This window comes from Camponotus floridanus, unplaced genomic scaffold, assembly GCF_003227725.1.
Source record: "Camponotus floridanus strain SB8 unplaced genomic scaffold, Cflo_v7.5 scaffold254, whole genome shotgun sequence".
NCBI classification, from domain to species: Eukaryota; Metazoa; Arthropoda; class Insecta; order Hymenoptera; family Formicidae; genus Camponotus; species Camponotus floridanus.
Genome location: NW_020229386.1, coordinates 116,518 through 139,918, shown reverse-complemented (window position 1 = coordinate 139,918; position 23,401 = coordinate 116,518). Strand labels below are relative to the sequence as shown.

General features: G+C 30.5%; 1 protein-coding gene across 1 annotated transcript; it reads right to left on the bottom strand.

The window, feature by feature from the left end:
- Positions 1-81: 81 nt before the first annotated feature.
- Positions 82-8,130, bottom strand: LOC105252020 (thioredoxin-2). Its single transcript, XM_025409303.1, has 4 exons — positions 7,912-8,130; positions 446-562; positions 262-375; positions 82-165 (listed from the first exon to the last, which is right to left on the bottom strand). Exons 1-4 carry the CDS (start codon positions 7,948-7,950, stop codon positions 103-105), a joined length of 333 nt encoding a protein of 110 aa, XP_025265088.1. The 5' UTR covers positions 7,951-8,130; the 3' UTR covers positions 82-102.
- Positions 8,131-23,401: the final 15,271 nt, after the last annotated feature.

Genomic DNA, 23,401 nt, shown 5'->3' with positions numbered 1-23,401 from the left:
TTGTATATATTATATAGCTGTTCAATATTGTATCTAAGATAGTGCTAATTCAGCATTATTTATTTTTAAAAAAACAATATCTAAATAACCATTGTGTAGTATTTATTTGTGTTTCTGAACGGTATTTTTCAATTTATCATAATTTGCACCAGAAAATGTCTCCAACTGGAAAAAAAATTATTTAATTATTGACAATTGTTTTATTTCCAATATTAATATGGAAGTTTAAATATTTAAATCATTTTGGAGTTTAATACATACCACTTTGCCTTCTTTTATAAAAACAAATGTAGGCATACTGGATATTTCATATTCAGCAGCAATATCTTCACATTCATCTACATCAACTTTAAGAAAAAGAACATCCTGCATTTCCTATATGAAAAGATATTTACATTAATTTAAATTTTTTTTTAAATTTGAATAAAAATGAATGTGATCAAACCTTTGACAATTCTTCAATTAGTGGTCCAATCATCTTGCATGGTCCACACCATACAGCAAAAAAATCAATAACTACTAAATTATTGCCTGCTTCTTTAAGTTTACTCTTCAAATCATCCTATAAAAAATAAGAGAAATATTATTTTTTTCACCATATATGTAGCAGTTTAAAACATTTAAAAATTATATAAATTGAAAAAAATTATATTAGATCATAGATATATTAACATAGACTGCTTATGAAACAATAAAGCCCGAAGTTGGAGTGTTCTGAGGGAAAAGGATAGCATAAATTTACTTGTGTATGCATAACCATAAGCATTTTTTTTATCCAAAAGTTTGCACTCCCCGCTTTTCTCTCAGGAGGACTTATAGAAATAGACTGCGCATCCTTGTACAAAAGACTGTCTTAAACAATAGAAAGAGAGAGCGATAACTCTCTTTCTCTCTCGCCATTGAAGGAGAGGGAATATCACGGCTGGAGGAGAATGAACAAAAAAGCGCATTTCGTAGCTTTCAAAGAAAGAGATTCGACCGTTATCGCTCTCTCTTTCTAATGTTTAAGACAGTCTTTTATATATGATGCGCAGTTTATTTCTATAAGTCTATGAGGAGGACACCCCCCGCTATTTTATAAGCAGTGTCTATGTTAATATATTTAGTGTTAGATACATTAATACTCTTAATATTCGATATGCATATAACTAACAATAAGATAAAAAGAGAAAAAAAGAAAAATTATGATAACTATATTATAATAACACAGCAATATGGATAAGATATAACCTACTTCAATAATGCTATAAAATGATTAAGAACAATATAACATTTCGATTTATGATCGATATAAGTTAAAATGATATAATTAATACAAATAAAAAGAAAACATACATGTTTTTATCTTAAGATTATATAATTTTTTTCTTATAATCTGAAACACATTTTTTTAAACTTTATTTTTTATAATCTTTTTCGAGTTATCAATTAATAATAGAAAAAGTCAATTATGCAATTTTATAAAAATATATAAGTATTTCAGATCTAGGATTTGCAGGTATCTTGTTTTTTTTTCCTTTTTTTATTTAAATCTTTAATGAACCAAATTCCTAATTATTAAATCTTTAATGGTTTCAAATTTTTTCTTTTACGTATATACTTTTTAATTCTTCATATAATATTTAAAAAATTGTCTTATTCTTATAAACATATAATACTTATATTTAAATTTATTTATATCACGACAATCAATTCAAAATACATATTTATATTTAGAAAATAATGTAATAAAATAAATTGTGATATTGCTGATTACTACGAAATTACTTCTTAAATTTTATTACAGTATTTCTATTAAATTGTATTCATTTTATTATATAATTATTAATATTATCAATATTCTATTTTATTACAAAATTATTTTATTAATATTCTTTATACAATATATATATATATATATATATATATATATATATATATTATACAATATATATATATATATATATATATATATATATATATATATTTACAATATATATATACAATATATATATATATATATATATATATATTGTATATATATATTGTAAATATATATATATATATATATATATATATATTGTATACAATATATATATATATATATATATATATATATATATATATATATATATATATACATACATACTCACTCGCAAAAAAAACGGGCCACTAAATTTTAACATAATTTTTTCATATTTTTATTCCAGGTAGAACATGAAACTCATAATGACATCATTATGACGTCACCTAAAAGTCATTTTAGAAAAATCATAATGATCTCATTTGATATACTTTTGGCAATGTTTTGGTGACTTATTTTTATTATATATTAAACAATTCTATCGAACTTTGTTGGAGAATATACAGGGTGTCCCATTTTAATCCATCCAATCGAATATCTCGAAAACCAAGCTTGAAAGAGAAAAATGTTTCAGACAAAAGTTGTATGGTTTCTAGGGGGACATAAGATGGTACCATTGGTTTGACCTTGAAGAGTTATTTGAAGGTCACATGAAGGTCACCTTCAATTTCTTAAATGGAATCTACATTTTCTCATTACATATTCTTGTAGCTTATCTCGAGAGCTTTCCAAAACACTATAATAAAATATTTTTCCCTCAAGCATTTATCGAGTTATGAGGCTTGAAATCATTTCTTAATTTAACATAAACCGTAATATATCTAGTAAAATATTCATTTTTCGATTATCTTGCTTTAATACTTTTATGTACAAAATAATGAGAGGAATCAATTGGTGTAAAGAAAACACATAGTTATTTTTAAGAAAAAATATGTAATTTGCAATTAACAATTACATATTTTTTCTTTGAAACAACTATGAGTTCTTTTTACACCATTGCTTTCTCTCATTATTTTGTACATAAAAGTATTAAAGCAAGATAATCGAAAAATGAATATTTTACTAGATATATTACGGTTTATGTTAAATTAAGAAATGATTTCAAGCCTCATAACTCGATAAATGCTTGAGGGAAAAATATTTTATTATAGTGTTTTGGAAAGCTCTCGAGATAAGCTACAAGAATATGTAATGAGAAAATGTAGATTCCATTTAAGAAATTGAAGGTGACCTTCATGTGACCTTCAAATAACTCTTCAAGGTCAAACCAATGGTACCATCTTATGTCCCCCTAGAAACCATACAACTTTTGTCTGAAACATTTTTCTCTTTCAAGCTTGGTTTTCGAGATATTCGATTGGATGGATTAAAATGGGACACTCTGTATATACTTCACGTATGAAATCTTAAGAATCAATCATAATAATATCATTTTTTATATATATTACGCAATTGTTTATTTATTCATGTATATTTTAATTATATTTAAGCAACATAATCTTTTTAAAATTATATAATGCGATTATTGAACTTAAAAATTTATTATTCTTTTTGTCATCTTTAACTCATTTTTTAATCATTTTTGTTTAGGTAACTTTTAAGTGACTAGACAACGCAAAGCGCGCGCTTTGCGCGCACCATTTATTCCTTTTCATTATACATTTCTCACTGTCACACAAGCTGTAAAAATTTATAATAATCGCAAATGACAGCTGCTCACAACATGAATTGAGCGCGATAAAAGAACCAATCAGCATCGCGGAAAAGAGGCAAAATACTTCGAGACTTTCGAGAATTGAACATGCACTTCAGAAAGGGATAAATAAAATCATAATAATGTCATTATGAGTTTCATGTTCTACCTAGGTAAATAACGATAAATCAGCAAAAAAATCATTGTATCAAGATAAAACAAACCTCAAATTAAAGCTTGAACATTTCTCTTAAAAACCAAGAAAACCAAATTTGAATTACAAAAAATTTTTTATAAAATGGCGGACATTGAAGATAGCCTTCGAAAAATGGAAAACAAATTTTTTTTTTAATTGTTGTGTTGTTCAGAAGAAGCTACACGCTAATACACAAATGTATTAGTTTTGAATCTCATTTATTTCCTAACAAATCCATATTTTGAACAATCTTCTATGATCTTTTTTAATAAAATTATATCTAGACGTAGTAGACAAAAACGGATTTGACTTCAGCGACTTAAAATACACGTATAGTACACTTGGTCTAGTTTGTGTCAATTAAGAAAAAAATTTGTGATCCTGTGTAATTTATTGTTGAATAGCAGATTTTTCAAAAAAATTCCTATTTTGCAACATTTTCTTCAAAACGGTATAACTTTATTAAAAAAGTAGAAAATTGTTCAAAATATGGATTTGTTAGGAAATAAATGAGCTTCAAAACTAATACATTTGTGTATTAGCGTGTAGATTCTCCTGAGCAACCCAACAGTTAAAAAGAAAATTTGTTTTCCATTTTTCGAAGGTTTCTTCAATGTCCGCCATTTTATAAAAAATATTTTGTAATTCAAATTTGATTTTCTTGGTTTTTAAGAAATGTTCAAGCTTTAATTTGAGATTTGTTTAATCTCGATACGATGATTTTTTTTTGCTGATTTATCGCTATTTGCAAATGTGAAAAAATTGTGTTAAAATTTAGTGATTCGTTTTTTTGCGGGTGAGTGTATTAACAAAAATCAGAAACAAAAAATATAATTCTTAAGGTAAAGTAATTTAAAAGTCAATATAAGAATTGTGTGAATATTATAATTTATTAATTTAATTTTTTGAAATTTTTGAATTTTTCATCCATTATTAATTAATCACGATGTTATAAAATGTCTATGTAACCTAAAAGGACAAAGTGAGACATCTAGCCCTGACGAGTGTTCTCTCTTGGCTCGCAAAAAGTTAGTCAGTTCTCATTTCAGTTTATATACAGTTCAGTGATTTTAAGGCTAACCGCTATATATACAAGGCGTAAGGTGCCCCATCTTATAAAAAAAATATACGAGTAGATCTCGTTAAATTGAATTATTAAAAAGTCTTATATCCATTTTACAAATCACGTAAAATTTCAAGATTTTATATGAAAAAGATTGGGGCTAATAAGCGTATGATTCGCGTGGCTAATCTGTGAGATATGTATTCTAGGTGTGTCAACGGCGAGTGTCACATGGCAACGAAAAGTTTGGACGCGCGTATCTCGATTCTTATCGTCTTCTTTTTGTTGTCATGCGACATTTGTCTCTGGCATACCTACAGCGCACGTTTGTCCACACGAATTGTACGCTCATTGATTTTTAAATTAATATCTCGAAATTTTACGTGATAAAACGTTTGTAAAATAGTATAGATTTTAGTTCTGTTAACGAGATTTATTTCTATATTTTCGGTGGAACACCTTACGTCAGACTCTGCATATACGAGTTCGAGTTATAGAGTTTACGTATATACAAATAGAACATTTAATTTTTCAATATAATATCAATTCATTCGAATAAAATATTTTCGTTATAAATTCTCGAAAATTTTATAACTGTATATAAAAAAAAAATAAAAACTTAAAAATTCAAATCAAGATTCTTTAATTTTAATGCGACAGTATCAAAGTCTTATAGTTACAGATAATTTTTGTGATTATCTAATGAAGAGAGGAGAGTCTAGTGAGACTTCCGAGATACAAATGTCAACTAAAGAAACACTAATATCATTTAACTATTGTTGATTATCTGATATAACAGAAGTTTACAACACATACATTTTATTAATTTTACAATTTAGTTATACAAATGCAAGAAATATGTATACATATTTCTTTTTAAGAGATGATATTATTTTGTGAATTGAAGATATTATCTCTATATTTCTTTGAAATTATTACTGATTATTCCTGTAGTTTCTATATTTCTTAAAAATACAATAAAATATTCTAGCTCAGCATATAAATCCTCATAAATATAACAATCTTTAATATATTTATCGCTACATAGATTTTTAAAACATGAATGAAATAAATTGCATATCCAATTTTTAAAGACTTTCTCATAGTGTGTGTGTGCGCGAATTTAAAATAAATAAGATTTTTTGAATATACGTTATCACGTTTGTTTAATAAAATATATTCCAAAAATTTATTTTTGATTTGTGAATAATAAATAGCTAATAGAATAATAAATTTCAGTCGTTACTATAAAATTCATTTTCTTTAAAAATGTAAAACATCTCTAGATGAATTATGCATGCACTTATTAATGCAAAATAATAAAAAACGAAAAAGATTTTCGGCGTATTTTATTATTTAATGTATATTATTGAAGAAATGAAAGTTAAAAAAGATTAAGAAAAAATTTGAGATATAAGTATAGTTATTCGAAAGAGATGTAGAAATTAAAAAACAAATACAACAAGATAAGAGAATTCAGAATTCCAAATAAAATATAAGATAATATAGAAGGTTTTACATGATTCTAATCATATACATACAGAATATTTACGGAAACAAGATTAGAAAGATTTTTCAAAATATGATTGCAAGATTTAGATGTAGAAACAACAAAAAAATTCAATAATAAATTTTGGCATGAACGGAAAAAGAATATATGCAGGATGTCAGAAGAAAGTCGAAACATTAACGCAACAAATTGTATCATAAAAATAAGAAATAGTATAAGAATGAATCAAGTTTTGGGAAAGAAAGAGAGGATATTAATTGGATGAAGAAAAATATTGAAATAGAAATAATAAAAAAATCTTGTATAATTATATTATATAGAATTATATATTATATTGTATAATTATATTATATATAGAAATTTAGTTAAGTCAAATTAAATTATTAAACATTAATTAGATTAAAAGACATTGTTACTGTTAAAACTTATATTTTATATGCATATTATATATTACATCAAATTATTAAACATTAATTAGATAAAAGACATTATTACATAAAACTTATATTTTATATGCATATTATATATTACATTGTATGCACTGCAAAATTTTTGTAAAATCTTTTATAAAGCTAAAAAGCAAGAAATAAATATCTCCATCTATTATCGAACATGAATCGAAATAATATTCAAAAAAATTTATTATTTTGATACATTTCGCAAGAAAAAAATCATTAATTTTCGCTTCTGATATAATAATTTAGAATGAAATTAATATAAGTAAATCTTTAATTAAATAAATATAATTTTCAATATATACTTGTTATCCACTATATGTTCACTATATTAATATAATGTTACTGTATAATATCTTGACGATGATTATGTTCAATTATCACGCCGATGAAAAAGCATCCGGATAATAATCACGTCATACACTGTTTCGGGTTGGCAAAGATTCCATAATGGAACGATAGTATAATTAAAATTGTTTAAGATTGACGTAATGTTCAATGAATCATTCGTCTCCATGAGTGATGTATGTTCGAAGAGCTATTTCGTAAGAATTGCGTTGGAATATTGACAATGAAAAACTTCACAGAATAATGTGTAATAGAATCGATTATTCTCAAGGACGAGAGAATCGATCCGAAATAAGTTTACTAAGAAAATTATCACACGATATGTCCGCGGACACATTGGAACGCGCAATGTTGCCAGACTACTGCTTTATTCGCACAATTATTCTACGTTTCTCATAGTATGTAACAGAAGCAGTATTATACATATCTTTTCTCTCTCTTTCTCTCTCTCTCTCTCTCTCTCTCTCTCTCTCTCTCTCTCTCTATATATATATATATATATATATATATATATATATATATATATATAGAAAATGATTATACACAATTTAAAAATATTAACTCGATCTAGAAATATATAATTTTTTTATAAAAAATAAAATGTACGTATAATTGTACAAAACAATTATATCTTTGATGTCTGGCAACATTGTAATAGATTGAACTTGCGTATGTGTACACAGCTCTTTTCACATCAAGGTTATCTTGCATACATCCGTGTAAGCTGTTCTGACTATGTACATTTAGTGATTCATGTGAATAGAGATTATTTATTGACAATTAATGATTCTATTACTACTTACGGAATTCTGAATGTGGACGACTTCTCCTTCATGACCCATTTCGAAATATTTTCAGAAATTTTCAGCAAATTTTCAGCAAAAATGATAAGATCTTTCTCAACACAACCATATGCTGCGATAACTCAGAAACGATTGATTGTGTTTGACCACGATATAATCATACACAGTATTGTTAGACGATCGAGATAGTTCGTTTTTTCACGCATGCGCTACGCAGCACTAAAGTTTTGGCGGGAATTCGAGATTATTTGATAGAATAGAATAAAGGCCATCACACATAAAGGTGCAATTTCATTGACGCTAAAAAGTAGCGTCAACAATTGGTTGAACAAAGAAGCAACTACTTACTTCTTTGTTCAACCAATGGTTGACGCTACTTTTTAGCGTCAATGAGGCCGCATCTTAAAGCGGCCTTTTTATTGACGCTAAAACGTAGCGTCAATGAAAAGGCCGCTTATAGCACACACTTTCCATAAGACATAACCATAGACTTAGCAGAGAACGGTCGTAGTCGTGGACGTAAAATAAGACAGAGAAAAACGAATACGTAAATAGCATGTATATTTTTCTCTACCTTACTTTACATCCACAAGTACGACAGACGTAAGCACTCACGTTTAGTTCTCTGCCATCAGCCTTACTGGAATAGACTGCTCATGAGCCCTCATTATGGCAGTGGGAGTATCCGTCTGAGAAAAGGATAACTGTCGTTAATATGAGTTTCTATCTCTTTCTAATGGGTGTGACTTAGCTCACATCGACAATACGCATACTATGACACTCACGCTCTGACACCGTTATTGGTTGTTATGCTTCCTCACTCTGCATTAGGAAGAGATAGAAACTCATATTAACGACAGTTATCCTTTTCTCAGTGACGGATACCCCCACTACCTTCATGAGCAGTCTATTCTAGTAAGTCTATGGACATAAGGCTGATGGCAGAGAACTAGATATCTGTCGTAGTCATGGACACAAAGTAAGGCTGATGGCAGAGAACTAGATGTCTGTCGTAGTCGTGGACGTAAAGTAACACAGAGAAAAACGTATGTCGTACAAGGCCATTGTGACAATCATGTACAATGGCAGTAAGTTTAATGGATTAAAGTTGTAACTTAAAGAATTGACCAATCACAGTCAAGCATTAAGAGAATACTCGATTATGATTGGTCAATTTTTCGAGTTACAGCTTTAATCCATTAATCAATCGAGTATTCTCTTAATGCTTGCTCTTTGTGATTGATCAATTCCTTAAGTTACAACTTTAATCCATTAATCCTACTGCCATTGTAGACGACGTTTAAGGTTTCGATCAATCGCGTTGCAAAGCCGCCAGATCTCCGCCGCAAGCAACATGCAACACGGCGTGGAGGGGGTAATGAGGATGTAAGCGTAAGCGTACGTGTGAGCTCGGCGTTTCGACTAGCTTCGGATAGAAGAAGAGGACAGAATACAGTCTTCTGTCTCCTTCCTACCGAAAGACGGGCAACACGCGACGCGTCACGCTCCTCGATATTTCGATATGCGCTCAATGTTTCTTTTACAGCATTTTTATTGTATAATATGTTTAGAATATGTATCTGTATATATATATGTATACACATACATATTATAAACATATTATAAAGAATAATATTTAAATAATTATAATATATTTGTATAATATATATATATATATATATATATATATATATATATATATCTAATATTTAATATATTTATAATATATATATATATATATATATATATACCTTCTAATACATTTACAATGTATATATATATATATATATATATATATATATATATATATATTTATAAATATATTTATAATGTATATATATATATATATATATATATATATATATATATATACAGGGTGGGCCATTTTAAATGATCCACTCAAATATTTCGGAAAATAATGAAAAATCAAAAAAATGTTTCAGATAAAAGTTGTATGGCTTGAAGGGGGCCATCAGATAGTGGCAATGATTTGACCTTGGAGAGTCATTTGAAGATGACGTAAAGGTAACCTTCAATTTCTTAAATGGAACTCCCTATTTTTTATTACATATTCGTGTAGCTTATCTCGAGAGCTTTTCAAAACACTATAATAAAGTATTTCTTCATTGAGTACTTTTCGAGTTATGAGGCTTGAAATCATTTCTTAATTTTGTATAAACCGTAAAATATCTAGTAAAATATTTATTTTTTGATTATCTTGCTTTAATACTTTTATGTACAAAATAATGAGAGAAATCAATTGGTGTAAAAAAAACACATAGTTGTTTCAAAGAAAAAATATGTAATTGTTAATTGAAAATTACATATTTTTTCTTAAAAATAACTATGTGTTTTCTTTACACCAATTGATTCCTCTCATTATTTTGTACATAAAAGTATTAAAGCAAGATAATCGAAAAATGAATATTTTACTAGATATTTTACGGTTTATACAAAATTAAGAAATGATTTCAAGCCTCATAACTCGAAAAGTACTCAATGAAGAAATACTTTATTATAGTGTTTTGGAAAGCTCTCGAGATAAGCTACACGAATATGTAATAAAAATAGGGAGTTCCATTTAAGAAATTGAAGGTTACCTTTACGTCATCTTCAAATGACTCTCCAAGGTCAAATCATTGCCACTATCTGATGGCCTCTTTCAAGCCATACAACTTTTATCTGAAACATTTTTTTGATTTTTCATTATTTTCCGAAATATTTGAGTGGATCACTTAAAATGGCCCACCCTGTATATACATTATAAATATATTATACAAATATATGTACAAATATAAATATGTACTAATTATATTACAAAAATATATTATAAAACTATTTAGTTTTTTATAATAATTTAACACTTGTTTTCTCTCTCTCTCTCTCTCTCTCTCTCTCTATATATATATATATACATTTAAAATAATAAAATAAAAAAATTTAATGAGTGGCGATTTTCCACACCACCCACGGGGTATCACCAATGGCGCGTTAGATTTTTTTATGTGGATCTTCGCCTAGAGCCCTATTATACCACATTGTATTGATATATGAGAAAAAAATATCTACGAATAAAGGATAAAAGGAATAAGTATTCTATGATAAATAAATATTCCATGAATTATAAATTATTTTTTTATTTCTAATTTTATTTATAATATTAATAGTAATAATAATTTTTAATAACTGTTTCTCGGCCCCAGCCGCCTTGTCGGCCTCGATCGCCTCCTCGGGCCCAACCGCCTCCTCGGGCTCAACCGCCTCCTCTGGCCCAGTCGCCTCCTCGGGCCCAGCCGCCTCCTCGGGCCCAGCCGCCTCTTCGCCCTCGGTCGCCTCCTCGACCGCCAGCCCTGCCGCGCTGAGCATACCAGCGGGCACAGGCCTTCCCGCCTCCTCTTTTATTTTCTTTATTTTCTGAAAAATAAAACAAATTATTATATATATATATATATATATATATATATATATATATATATACAGGGTGTCCCACCTAAAAGTGGCCATCTCCTTTTATCTTTTAAACTAAAAGAAATAGACCATAACAAATATATATGAAATTAAATGGCTTTAACTGAACTTTATTGTGAGTATAGTGGTTGATTACAAACTTTATTTTTATTAAAGAACGGAAAAATATGTATAATTTTTTTATAATAATGTAGATATTTTGATATAATAAAAGTTGTAGCGCTTTGAAACGAATATAACGATGTATAATTTAATGTAAATATTTTACATATTATACGAGATTTTCCGGCTTGAAATATCGCGGGCGAAGTCCACCATTTCATTTTCGGTCCTGCGATATAGCTAACTTCTGACTCGTGCATTAGAGGTTGACATATGTCATGTTGTCATTTAATTATGATACTCAGTCAGAAGTTGGCTATATCGCAAGGCCGAAAATGAAATGGTGGACGTCGCCCGCGATAATTCAAGCCGGAAAATCTCGTATAATATGTAAAATATTTACATTAAATTATACATCGTTATATTCGTTTCAAACAGCGCTACAACTTTTATTATATCAAAATATCTACATTATTATAAAAAAATTATACATATCTCTCCGTTCTTTAATACAAATAAATTTTGTAATCAACCACTATACTCACAATAAAGCTCAGTTAAAGCCATTTAATTTCATATATATTTGTTATGGTCTATCTCTTTTAGTTTAAAAGATAAAAGGGGATGGCCACTTCTATGTGGGACACCCTGTATATATATAATTTCATTAAATATAATTTAATATAAAAAATAATGTACCATTTTGTTCCTGCTGTTGTTCCTCTTCCTGCGGCTGCGGTTGCGACGACTGCGGCGGCGGCGGCGGCGGCGGCTGCTGCTGCTGCTGGTACTAGTGCTGGTGGTGCTGCTGCTGCTGCTGCTGCTGCATAAATATTTGCAGCTGATGCAACAAATGTTGCTGATGCAACATTTGTTGCATCAGCTGCTGCATCGTTGGCTGCGCAGCATCTTGCAGCACCAAAGCGTCCATCTCTTCATTAATATCTTCTATAAAATTATGAAGAAAAAAATTAAAATAGAAATTAAAGATTAAATTATTTCTTAATATCTTTGTATAAATAATGATTTACTTACGAGACATGTTCGATCTGTCGCCGTGCTTGGATGAACAGACAATGAGACACACTCGGCATTTGTTTATTTGTTTCATGCCGTTTAATTTGTTTTACGCCGTTCATTTATTTCGCGGCATTTATTTTTATCAGATAATCTTGTCGCCTTGTACTATCAAGTAAACGTATTTTTTTATACGTGCTTTGAAATCTTGGTTTTCAAGACCTGTCACAATCCCGATTTGTGTGTGAGTTCTGATTATTTCAAATTTCTATATATATATATATATATATATATATATATATATATATATATATATCTCATTTTTCATCTTTAGCTTCTTTAATTTTTTGTTTCTGTCTATTTTTTGTTTCACAAAAATGAGGGATGAATTGAAAAAAAAATTTAAGCGAAGTTTTTCAGATGCTTGGCTCAATGATGATCGATATAAATCTTGGATACGCAAAGTACCATCCGACGATAGTCTTTATTATTGTATATGCAATAAAAATTTTTCGTGCAATACACATATTTTAAGACATGCGGATTCTGCGTGTCATAAAAATAATATTAAAGAAAATAATTTAGCTTTAAATACTAATAATGTGTGTGAAAATAATAATAAAAATTCAGATAAAAAAATATCCGAAAAATATAAATTTCAAGAACAATGGCTAGAAATAGAATTATTTAAGCCATGGTTACGCAAAGTATCACATGATGAAAATTTATTTTTTTGTTCATTTTGTGATAAATCAATGAGAGGTGATTTATCGAAAATTTATCGTCATGCAGAATCCAAAGCGCATATAGAAATATGTAAAATTAAAACAGAAACAAAGAATACAAACGAAAATATAAACATAACAGATGATTCACTTTTGTCGTTTGAAGAGCGAAAAAAAATAGCAGAAATTCGATATGCTGCATTAATTGCTGATAAAAATATTTCGCATCAAACTGCAAAAGAAATTCTCAACTTTTTTCAACATATTGGAAAAGACCCTAATGTGTTAAAAAGCATGAGTATGGGCCGAACAAAATGTAAAAGCATTATTACAAATGTTTTATGCCCAGTTGAAACAGATCGTGTCGTCAATAAAATTCAGAAAATACAAAATTTTCAATTTTTATTGACGAAACATCTGATATAACTAATGATAAATGGATGACTTTTCTTGTTCGATACGTTGATCCAGAGACATTAGATATTCGCTCACAATTAGTTAAATTAATTGATATTGATGCCAAAGATTCAAGTGCAGAAAAGTTGTTTAAGGCATTTAAATGTGAAATGTGGAAATTACAGATTCCATTTTTAAATATCGTAGCTTTATCATGTGACAATGCATCTATTATGACAGGAAAACATTTATCGTTTAAAAAAAAATTAGAAGAAATATGTCCACATTTATTAACGTTTTCATGCCCATGTCATTCCTCCGCATTAGCAGCGCACGCTGCATGTTCTAAAATGCCTACATATTGCGAAGAATTTCTAAAAAAAATTGCTACTTATCTCAATAGCTGTCCAAAACGTACGGCTATTTTTCGTGAATTTTGTGAATGTTTCCAAGAAACAAATCGCAAAATATTGAAATTATGTGATACGCGCTGGCTTTCGCATTATTTATGTATCGAAAGACTTCTTGAATCTTGGGATACAATTAAATACTTTCTTACTGAAATGGTTGTGAGCGAAAAAACAAATTCTGGAGAATATCTCTTATCTATGATGGACAACGTAGAGATAAAAGCTTATTTTCTATTTTTAAAATATGTTTTGAATTTTTTTAATGCATTTAATGCATTTTTTCAAGCATTAGAAACAAGGATTCATTTATTATATCCAAAATCTTTAAACTTTCTTTTCCAAATCTGTCGAAATTTTATAAAAGAAGAATATTTAAAACCATTTTCTTCAAATATTATATTTTCATTAAAAGAAAATCAAAAACCTACTAATGAAATTATTTTGGGATCAGAATGTGAGGAATATCTAAACGAATTAACGCTGAAAGGTCACATAAACATAGTTACAATTGTTCGAGAGAATTGTTTATTATTTTATGTGACTGCTGCAGAAGAAATTCGTAAAAGATTACCTCTAAATAATATATTTTTATCAAAGTTACAAGTTTTTCGACCATATATAAGTTTATTTGATAATAATAGAGAAACATCATTCAATGATGTTTCTTTTATAGCTAAAACTATCGGCGGTTTTGATGAAAATGATTTAAAGAAGGAATGGATGGCCTTACCATCAGATTTTACAATAGAAGAAAATCAAAACTTTTCTAAATTAAATTTCGACAGCATGTGGAAAAAAATTTTACAAAATCGACACAACAATCTTGCTAAATATCCCAATTTAATAAATATTATAAGTACAATTCGATCTCTTCCAAATTCAAATGCCGATTCGGAGAGAATGTTTTCTCTTTTAAATAATTTAAAAACAAAAAAACGTAATAGTTTTTCGTCAGCTACTGTTAATGCTATTTGTGTATTTAAATCTGCATTAAAAACGAGAGGCGAGACAGCTATCAAAATGAAAATTGATGAAAAGCATTTGTCTCTTATGTCAGCGGATAAGTTATATGCTACCGTTGCTAAAAAAAATAAAAGTATTTTAAAATTACATGCTGCAGATACCATTGACATAGCTGGCCCCTCATCTCATAAATAATAAATTTATTACAAACATTACGCTTGTAAAAGATAAATACGTGAAAAACATCTCGTCTGTTACAAATATCATATTTGTAAAAAGTAGGAGTATTAAGAATATTCTTATCTGTATAACAGACATCATATTTGTGGAAAGTAAAAGTATTAAAATCATCTTATCTGTATAACAGACATCATATTTGTGGAAAGTAAAAGTATTAAAATCATCTTGTCTGTGTAACAGACATCATATTTGTGGAAAGTAAAAGTATTAAAATCATCTTGTCTGTGTAACAGACATCATATTTGTGGAAAGTAAAAGTATTAAAATCATCTTGTCTGTGTAACAGACATCATATTTGTGGAAAGTAAAAGTATTAAAATCATCTTGTCTGTGTAACAGACATCATATTTGTGGAAAGTAAAAGTATTAAAATCATCTTGTCTGTGTAACAGACATCATATTTGTGGAAAGTAAAAGTATTAAAATCATCTTGTCTGTGTAACAGACATCATATTTGTGGAAAGTAAAAGTATTAAAATCATCTTGTCTGTATAACAGACATCATATTTGTGGAAAGTAAAAGTATTAAAATCATCTTGTCTGTGTAACAGACATCATATTTGTGGAAAGTAAAAGTATTAAAATCATCTTGTCTGTGTAACAGACATCATATTTGTGGAAAGTAAAAGTATTAAAATCATCTTGTCTGTGTAACAGACATCATATTTGTGAAAAGTAAAAATATTAAAAACATCTTGTCTGTGTAACAGACATCATACTTGTAAATGATAAAATAATGCAATGTGGTATAATAGGGCTCTAGGCGAAGATCCACATAAAAAAATCTAACGTGCCGTTGGTGATACCCCGTGGGTGGTGTGGAAAATCGCCACTCATTAAATTTTTTTATTTTATTATTTTAAATGTATATATATATATATATATATATGTAGAGAGAGAGAGAGAGAAAGAGAGAGAAAACAAGTGAGAAAACGAGAGAGAGAGAGAGAGAGAGAGAGAGAGAGAGAGAGAGAGAGAGAGAGAGAGAGAGAGAGAAAGAGAGAGAAAACAAGTGTTAAATTATTATAAAAAACTAAATAGTTTTATAATATATTTTTGTAATATAATTAGTACATATTTATATTTGTACGGTATATATATATATATATATATATATATATATATAATAAATATATTAAATATTAGATATATATATATATATATATATATATATACATATATATATATACAGGGTGTCCGTAGATTTTCGACCAAAATGAAATAAATAAGTAGATTGGCTCGAATTAAGAAGGAATGACCTGTATTGTTTTGGGATTGTCGCAGTAATTAACGAAATATTAAATAAAACAGATCGGCCAATCTGCGTGAGTAAAAGCGCGCGGCGACGAGAGTCGTCCCATCGTAATCCGATACTACGAGCGCGGCGAAGCGGTGGGCGGGTCGCTCTCCGAGACATGATGGTGGTTTGCGATATATCGTAATACCGCGCCGAAAAATGACCCGTCCCCCCTTTTCGTGGCGAGAAAATGATGCGCTATCATTTCCACACCACCTTGCGGTAGATAGCATGGTGCGCTTTTTTTATAGTGGTTTCCCCCATAGGCCTATTCCACTCTCAATTTAAAAATTATTCAAAATACCATTTACCATACGCTGAGTATATCGTAAATGTAAAAAATTAATGGACAGTACCTTTACAAAAATTGATTCGTGGTTGAAAATCCCTCGATAAAATGTATTGCACACGTTGATAATGTGATACGATGATAAAATTCTTCAAGAATCCTTTCTTCATCTCGTACACGAAGACGCACTGCTGGACCGGTTATCCCGATATTATGCACGACACTCAGTTTCACATAATTATTGCACAACACGTAAAATTGTACGGCCACTTGGTTTTCGTGCACGCCCGAGAAATGATTCCATGTAAATTGCAGCCGCACGATAAGTATTTTCTCCCGCTAGTTCGTATGCCACAATCATATCCGTATATTCCTGCAGAGTACACTTCATTTTCTCTGTTAATTTACTACGCAAACACAAGATTTTTATTAAAACGTCTTAGCTCTCGCATACTGTTACCAGACTGCGTACGCCAGCAGCACGCAACTACAGCTGACAACTGAGCGGACATGTGAGTGTAAGCGTACGTGTGAGTTCGACGCCTGCGCACTATGATTACACTCAGTCCGCTCAGCTGTCAGCTGTAGTTGCGTGCTGCTGGCGTACGCAGTCTGGTAACAGCGTGCGAGAGCTAAGACGTTTTAATAAAAATCTTGTGTTTGCGTAGTAAATTAACAGAGAAAATGAAGTGTACTCTGCAGGAATATACGGATATGATTGTGGCATACGGACTAGCGGGAGAAAATACTTATCGTGCGGCCGCAATTTACATGGAATCATTTCTCGGGCGTGCACGAAAACCAAGTGGCCGTACAATTTTACGTGTTGTGCAATAATTATGTGAAACTGAGTGTCGTGCATAATATCGGGATAACCGGTCCAGCAGTGCGTCTTCGTGTACGAGATGAAGAAAGGATTCTTGAAGAATTTTATCATCGTATCACATTATCAACGTGTGCAATACATTTTATCGAGGGATTTTCAACCACGAATCAATTTTTGTAAAGGTACTGTCCATTAATTTTTTACATTTACGATATACTCAGCGTATGGTAAATGGTATTTTGAATAATTTTTAAATTGAGAGTGGAATAGGCCTATGGGGGAAACCACTATAAAAAAAGCGCACCATGCTATCTACCGCAAGGTGGTGTGGAAATGATAGCGCATCATTTTCTCGCCACGAAAAGGGGGGACGGGTCATTTTTCGGCGCGGTATTGCGATATATCGCAAACCACCATCATATCTCGGAGAGCGACCCGCCCACCGCTTCGCCGCGCTCGTAGTATCGGATTACGGTGGGACGACTCTCGTCGCCGCGCGCTTTTACTCACGCAGATTGGCCGATCTGTTTTATTTAATATTTCGTTAATTACTGCGACAATCCCAAAACAATACAGGTCATTCCTTCTTAATTCGAGCCAATCTACTTATTTATTTCATTTTGGTCGAAAATCTACGGACACCCTGTATATATATATATACAGGGTGACCCATTTTAACTTAGGCAGCCAAATAACTCGAAAAATAAGCACACTACGAAAAAATGGTTAGAATCAAAATTTCGTCATTTCGAGGGGGACGTACAATGACGTTAAAATCAGCCCCCCCTGGGCGGTGAGGGGGGGCAAGTTTGAAATCTTAAATGGAATCCCCTATTTTTCATTGCATATTCTTGTAGCTTATCTCGAGAGCTTTCCAAAACACTATAATTAAGTATTTTTTTATTAAGTACTTTTTGAGTTATAAGGCTTGAAATAATTTCTTAATTTTACATAAACCATAAAATATCTTGTAAACCATTCATTTTTCGATTATCTTACCTTCATACTTTTTATGTACAAAATAATGAGAGGAATCAATTGGTGTAAAGAAAACACATAGTTGTTTCTAAGAAAAAATATGTAATTTGCAATTAACAATTCCATATTTTTTCTTAAAAACAACTGTATGTTTTCTTTACACCAATTGATTCCTCTCTTATTCCTCCTCTTATTTTGTACATAAAAGTATGAAGGTAAGATAATCGAAAAATGAATGGTTTACTAGATATTTTATGGTTTATGTAAAATTAAGAAATTATTTCAAGCCTTATAACTCAAAAAGTACTTAATAAAAAAATACTTAATTATAGTGTTTTGGAAAGCTCTCGAGATAAGCTACAAGAATATGCAATGAAAAATAGGGAGTTCCATTTAAGATTTCAAACTTGCCCCCCCTCACCGCCCAGGGGCTAATTTTAACGTCATTGTACGTCCCCCTCGAAATGACGAAATTTTGATTCTAATCATTTTTTCGTAGTGTGCTTATTTTTCGAGTTATTTGGCTGCCTAAGTTAAAATGGGTCACCCTGTATATATATATGTATGTTTTTTATTTCATTTTTATCCAAAGTTAAGTGTTTATTTTAAAAGCATATTGTGATACAATTGTGATATGCAAATATAAAAAATTATCTTCTAGAATTAAGACAATGTAAAACAATAAGGCAAAAGTTTTATAGTAAACAATTTCTGCGTTATTATTTTATTTCATGCAGTGCGGTTAATTTATTTTATGCATAATATATGTAATGCAAAATTTAATTTTAAATTTGTAACGATGCACCCCGTGCACCCCCTTAGATGCATCGTATTCCTGGCATGCGATCCGCCGGAAGCTGCCGCCCGGCAGAGGCAGGGGCGCGGTGCGCCCACATTTTTAAACTATTAAAAGAACAACCCGAATACCGCCGAGCGTTGCCGACGGGTTCCGATCCGGCGACCGGCGAAAAACCCGCGCTCGGCGCGCACCCCGAACCCCCCCGAGTGGGCCTCCGACCGTACCGCTTTCCGTAACCCGTTCGGAAGGGGTAATACCGCCGTGCGCCGACGCGGGCAATTAAGCCGGTATAAAAAGGGCTCGTTCGGCGTAATAATCACCTTTTCCGATCCGCTCTCATCAAGAGTAGCTGCTTCAAAACCTAGACCGAAACAAAAATCTCGCTTTCAGAAAGGAGGTAGAGTGAACTCTTCCTCCATCGAGTGCTCTCAATCTACAAAGCCAGATCATTTCCATCCGATCTTCATAAAACCGACCGAGGAACAAGGAATCAGAGTGAACTCCGATTCCGTCGAGAGATCTCGACTACCGGTCTAAGATCCGACCGCCAAACGCAAGTGCATCTTTCACGAGGTAGAGAAGAGAGCTACCTCGGACGAGTCGCTCTCGTCGGCACTGCGTTCCCGCAGAATCCATCTTGCAAGGGACTGATTATTTAAATTCCACATAACCGCATCTATTAAAATCCGCGGAATATAGCGCACGCCAGAAAGAAACATACTAAAAACAGGGCTTTCCCGGCGTGCGGGCACAAAAAACGATACGCGCCGCGTCAACGGTCATTGACCGCGCCCGAACCACAACAACGCATCGTATATACCATTTAAAGGTATTAATACGATCGAAATATCTTATCTCCGATATACACATCATTGTATTCGATCATTTCAGCTTTAATAAATTCTATCGCGGCACGCTACGACGTGCATCTGCGACGCGATTTAAATTGCAGGAAATAAAGACTTAGCGCCTCGCGCCGAATATCGCGCTCACGCCTAATTATACGCGTTTTCACCTATATATACGCGCACACACACACAACCACGCGCACATACATACACACTGTATCTCAGACACACAATAAACTTGTCTATTTCATTTTTTACACACGCTCTCGCTTATTTGCAAAACCTCGAACCCGGATTTCCGATCCCGCTATCTATCAACGAATCGTGCGGAAATCAGTACGTGACAAATTAAACATATATATCCTAAGATATAATTTATTTTAAATTATCTTTATTTCTTAAAAAAATATAAAAATACTAGTTACAATACTTTCTATTAATTTTTATTCTGACAGCTTTAATTTTCTGTTTTTTTCTGTTTTTTCATCTTTTCTTATATTTTATCACTTTTTTATATTATATGTTAATAATTTTTAATATTTCTTGATAATAAAAACTAATAAATTTATTTCATATTTTTACAGTTGGTCACGCAAAAAAGGATCAGTCTTCTGATATGACAACAAATGTTTATAAGGATAAGAATTTTATTTAAAATATTTTTATGTATAATTTTTAAATGTTTCTATATGTAAAATATAAATTTGTAATTAAATATAAATTTGTTTTTTATAATCATTTTTTCTTAAATATTACTTAATTTATCAGACATTTATAAACTTATTTTGTTTATTAGAATAAGTATTTTTATAAATAATATTTTTGTAATACAAAATATAAATTGATTGCACATTTAATCTGATCAATCAATGCAGAGGCAAAATATATTTTAAGATAGTACATACATACAGTTTTGTTTCATCTACTATAGTGTGAGAACTTTAGACGAATCGACTGTAATACGTTAGAGAAACAAAGAACGCATCACCTTTTAGCGCCTCCTTGTCTAACAGGCTGGATCGGCCACTTTCTATGGTAGCGCGGCTTCCAGTATGTTATATAGTTCAATGGTCTTATGGAAAATGTGTGCTATAAAGGCCATTCTACAATGGCCATAGCATAAGATTGTAAAGCGTAAGACTCAAGAAATTGACCAATCACAGTCAAGTATTAAGAGAATACTCGACTGTGATTGGTCAATTTCTTGAGTCTTACGTCTTACAACATTATACTACGGCCATTGTAGAATGGCCTTAAGGTCGCAGCACACACTTTTGCATAAGCGCATAACCATAAGCATAAGGAGATTGGTTCCCAAATATATGCATAAGAAAATGAACCAATCAATTTTCTTATGCTTATGGTTATGCGCTTATGTAAAAATGTGTGCTGCGGCCTTTAGCCTATAAAATTACATAGCTGCATATACATAGGCCGGTATTCATAGTCCGATCTTATATTTGAGATCGTCTTAAATTCGAGCTTGAAATGCTACGCAGTCATTTGATTGGTTGAATGAGGTCTTAAGTCAACCTCGGACCAGACTTAAGACAATCTTAAATATAAGATCGGACTATGAATACCGGCCATAGCATAAGATTATATGGACCAATGAGCATCGAGTATTAAATCGTCATATTGACTTATACAGGGTGTCCCATTTTAATGCCCCACCCCAAATAACTTTCTTATTTTTAATTTTAGAAAAAGATGTTTCAGACAAAAGTTGTATGGTTTCGAGGGGGACATAAGATGGTACCATTAATTTGATCTTGAAGAGTCACATGAAGGTTACGTGAAGATCATTTTCAATTTCTTAAATGGAACACCCTATATATTTTTGCATATTCTTGTAGCTTATCTCGAGAGCTTTCCAAAACACTATAAATAAACATTTTTTCATCAAGTACGTTTCGAGTAATGAGGCTTGAAATTATTTCTTAATTTTACATAAACCATAAAATATCTTGTAAAATATTCATTTTTTGATTATCTTACCTTAATACTTTTATGTACAAAATAATGAGAGAAATCCATTGGTGCAAAGAAAACATACAGTTGTTTTTAAGAAAAAATATGGAATTGTTAATTGCAAATTACATATTTTTTTCTTAAAAATAACTGTATGTTTTCTTTGCACCAATGGATTTCTCTCATTATTTTGTACATAAAAGTATTAAGGTAAGATAATCAAAAAATGAATATTTTACAAGATATTTTATGGTTTATGTAAAATTAAGAAATGATTTCAAGCCTCATTACTCGAAACGTACTTGATGAAAAAATGTTTATTTATAGTGTTTTGGAAAGCTCTCGAGATAAGCTACAAGAATATGCAAAAATATATAGGGTGTTCCATTTAAGAAATTGAAAATGATCTTCACGTAACCTTCATGTGACTCTTCAAGATCAAATTAATGGTATCATCTTATGTCCCCCTCGAAACCATACAACTTTTGTCTGAAACATCTTTTTCTAAAATTAAAAATAAGAAAGTTATTTGGGGTGGGGCATTAAAATGGGACACCCTGTATAACATAATACTCGATATTCATTGGTCCATATGGTCTTATGTTATGGATATGCAGCTATGCAATTTTGTGTGTGATGGCCTTTAGGGCCCATCCAGACAAACTTGCATAAGTGCATAAGCATAAGCATATGCATAAGGGCCATAGCACATAGCATGGCGTAATGGTCTTAAAAGTCTTAAGACGTAGACGTAAGTCAACGCACAAGCCTTGGCGTATATCGTAATGTTGTGCAACAAATAGACAATACGTGAATTGAAAAAGCATTGAAAATAAGTAAATGATCTAATCATTTTTAAGTTTTTATTAATAAAGAATAATATTATAATTATATATAATCATCCTGAAATTAAATAATGCAATTTTTATTCGTTCTTCAAGTATGATAATAGTGAAATGAAAATATCTATTTTGATTACATGATATATAATATTCTAGGTTAGTTGCAATTTGATTACAATTTTGATTACAAGATATATATTTTAGGTTAGCTATAATTTTATATATCATGTAATCAAAATAGATATTTTCATTTTACTATTATCATACTTGAAGAACGAATAAAAATTGCATTATTTAATTTCAGGATGATTATATATAA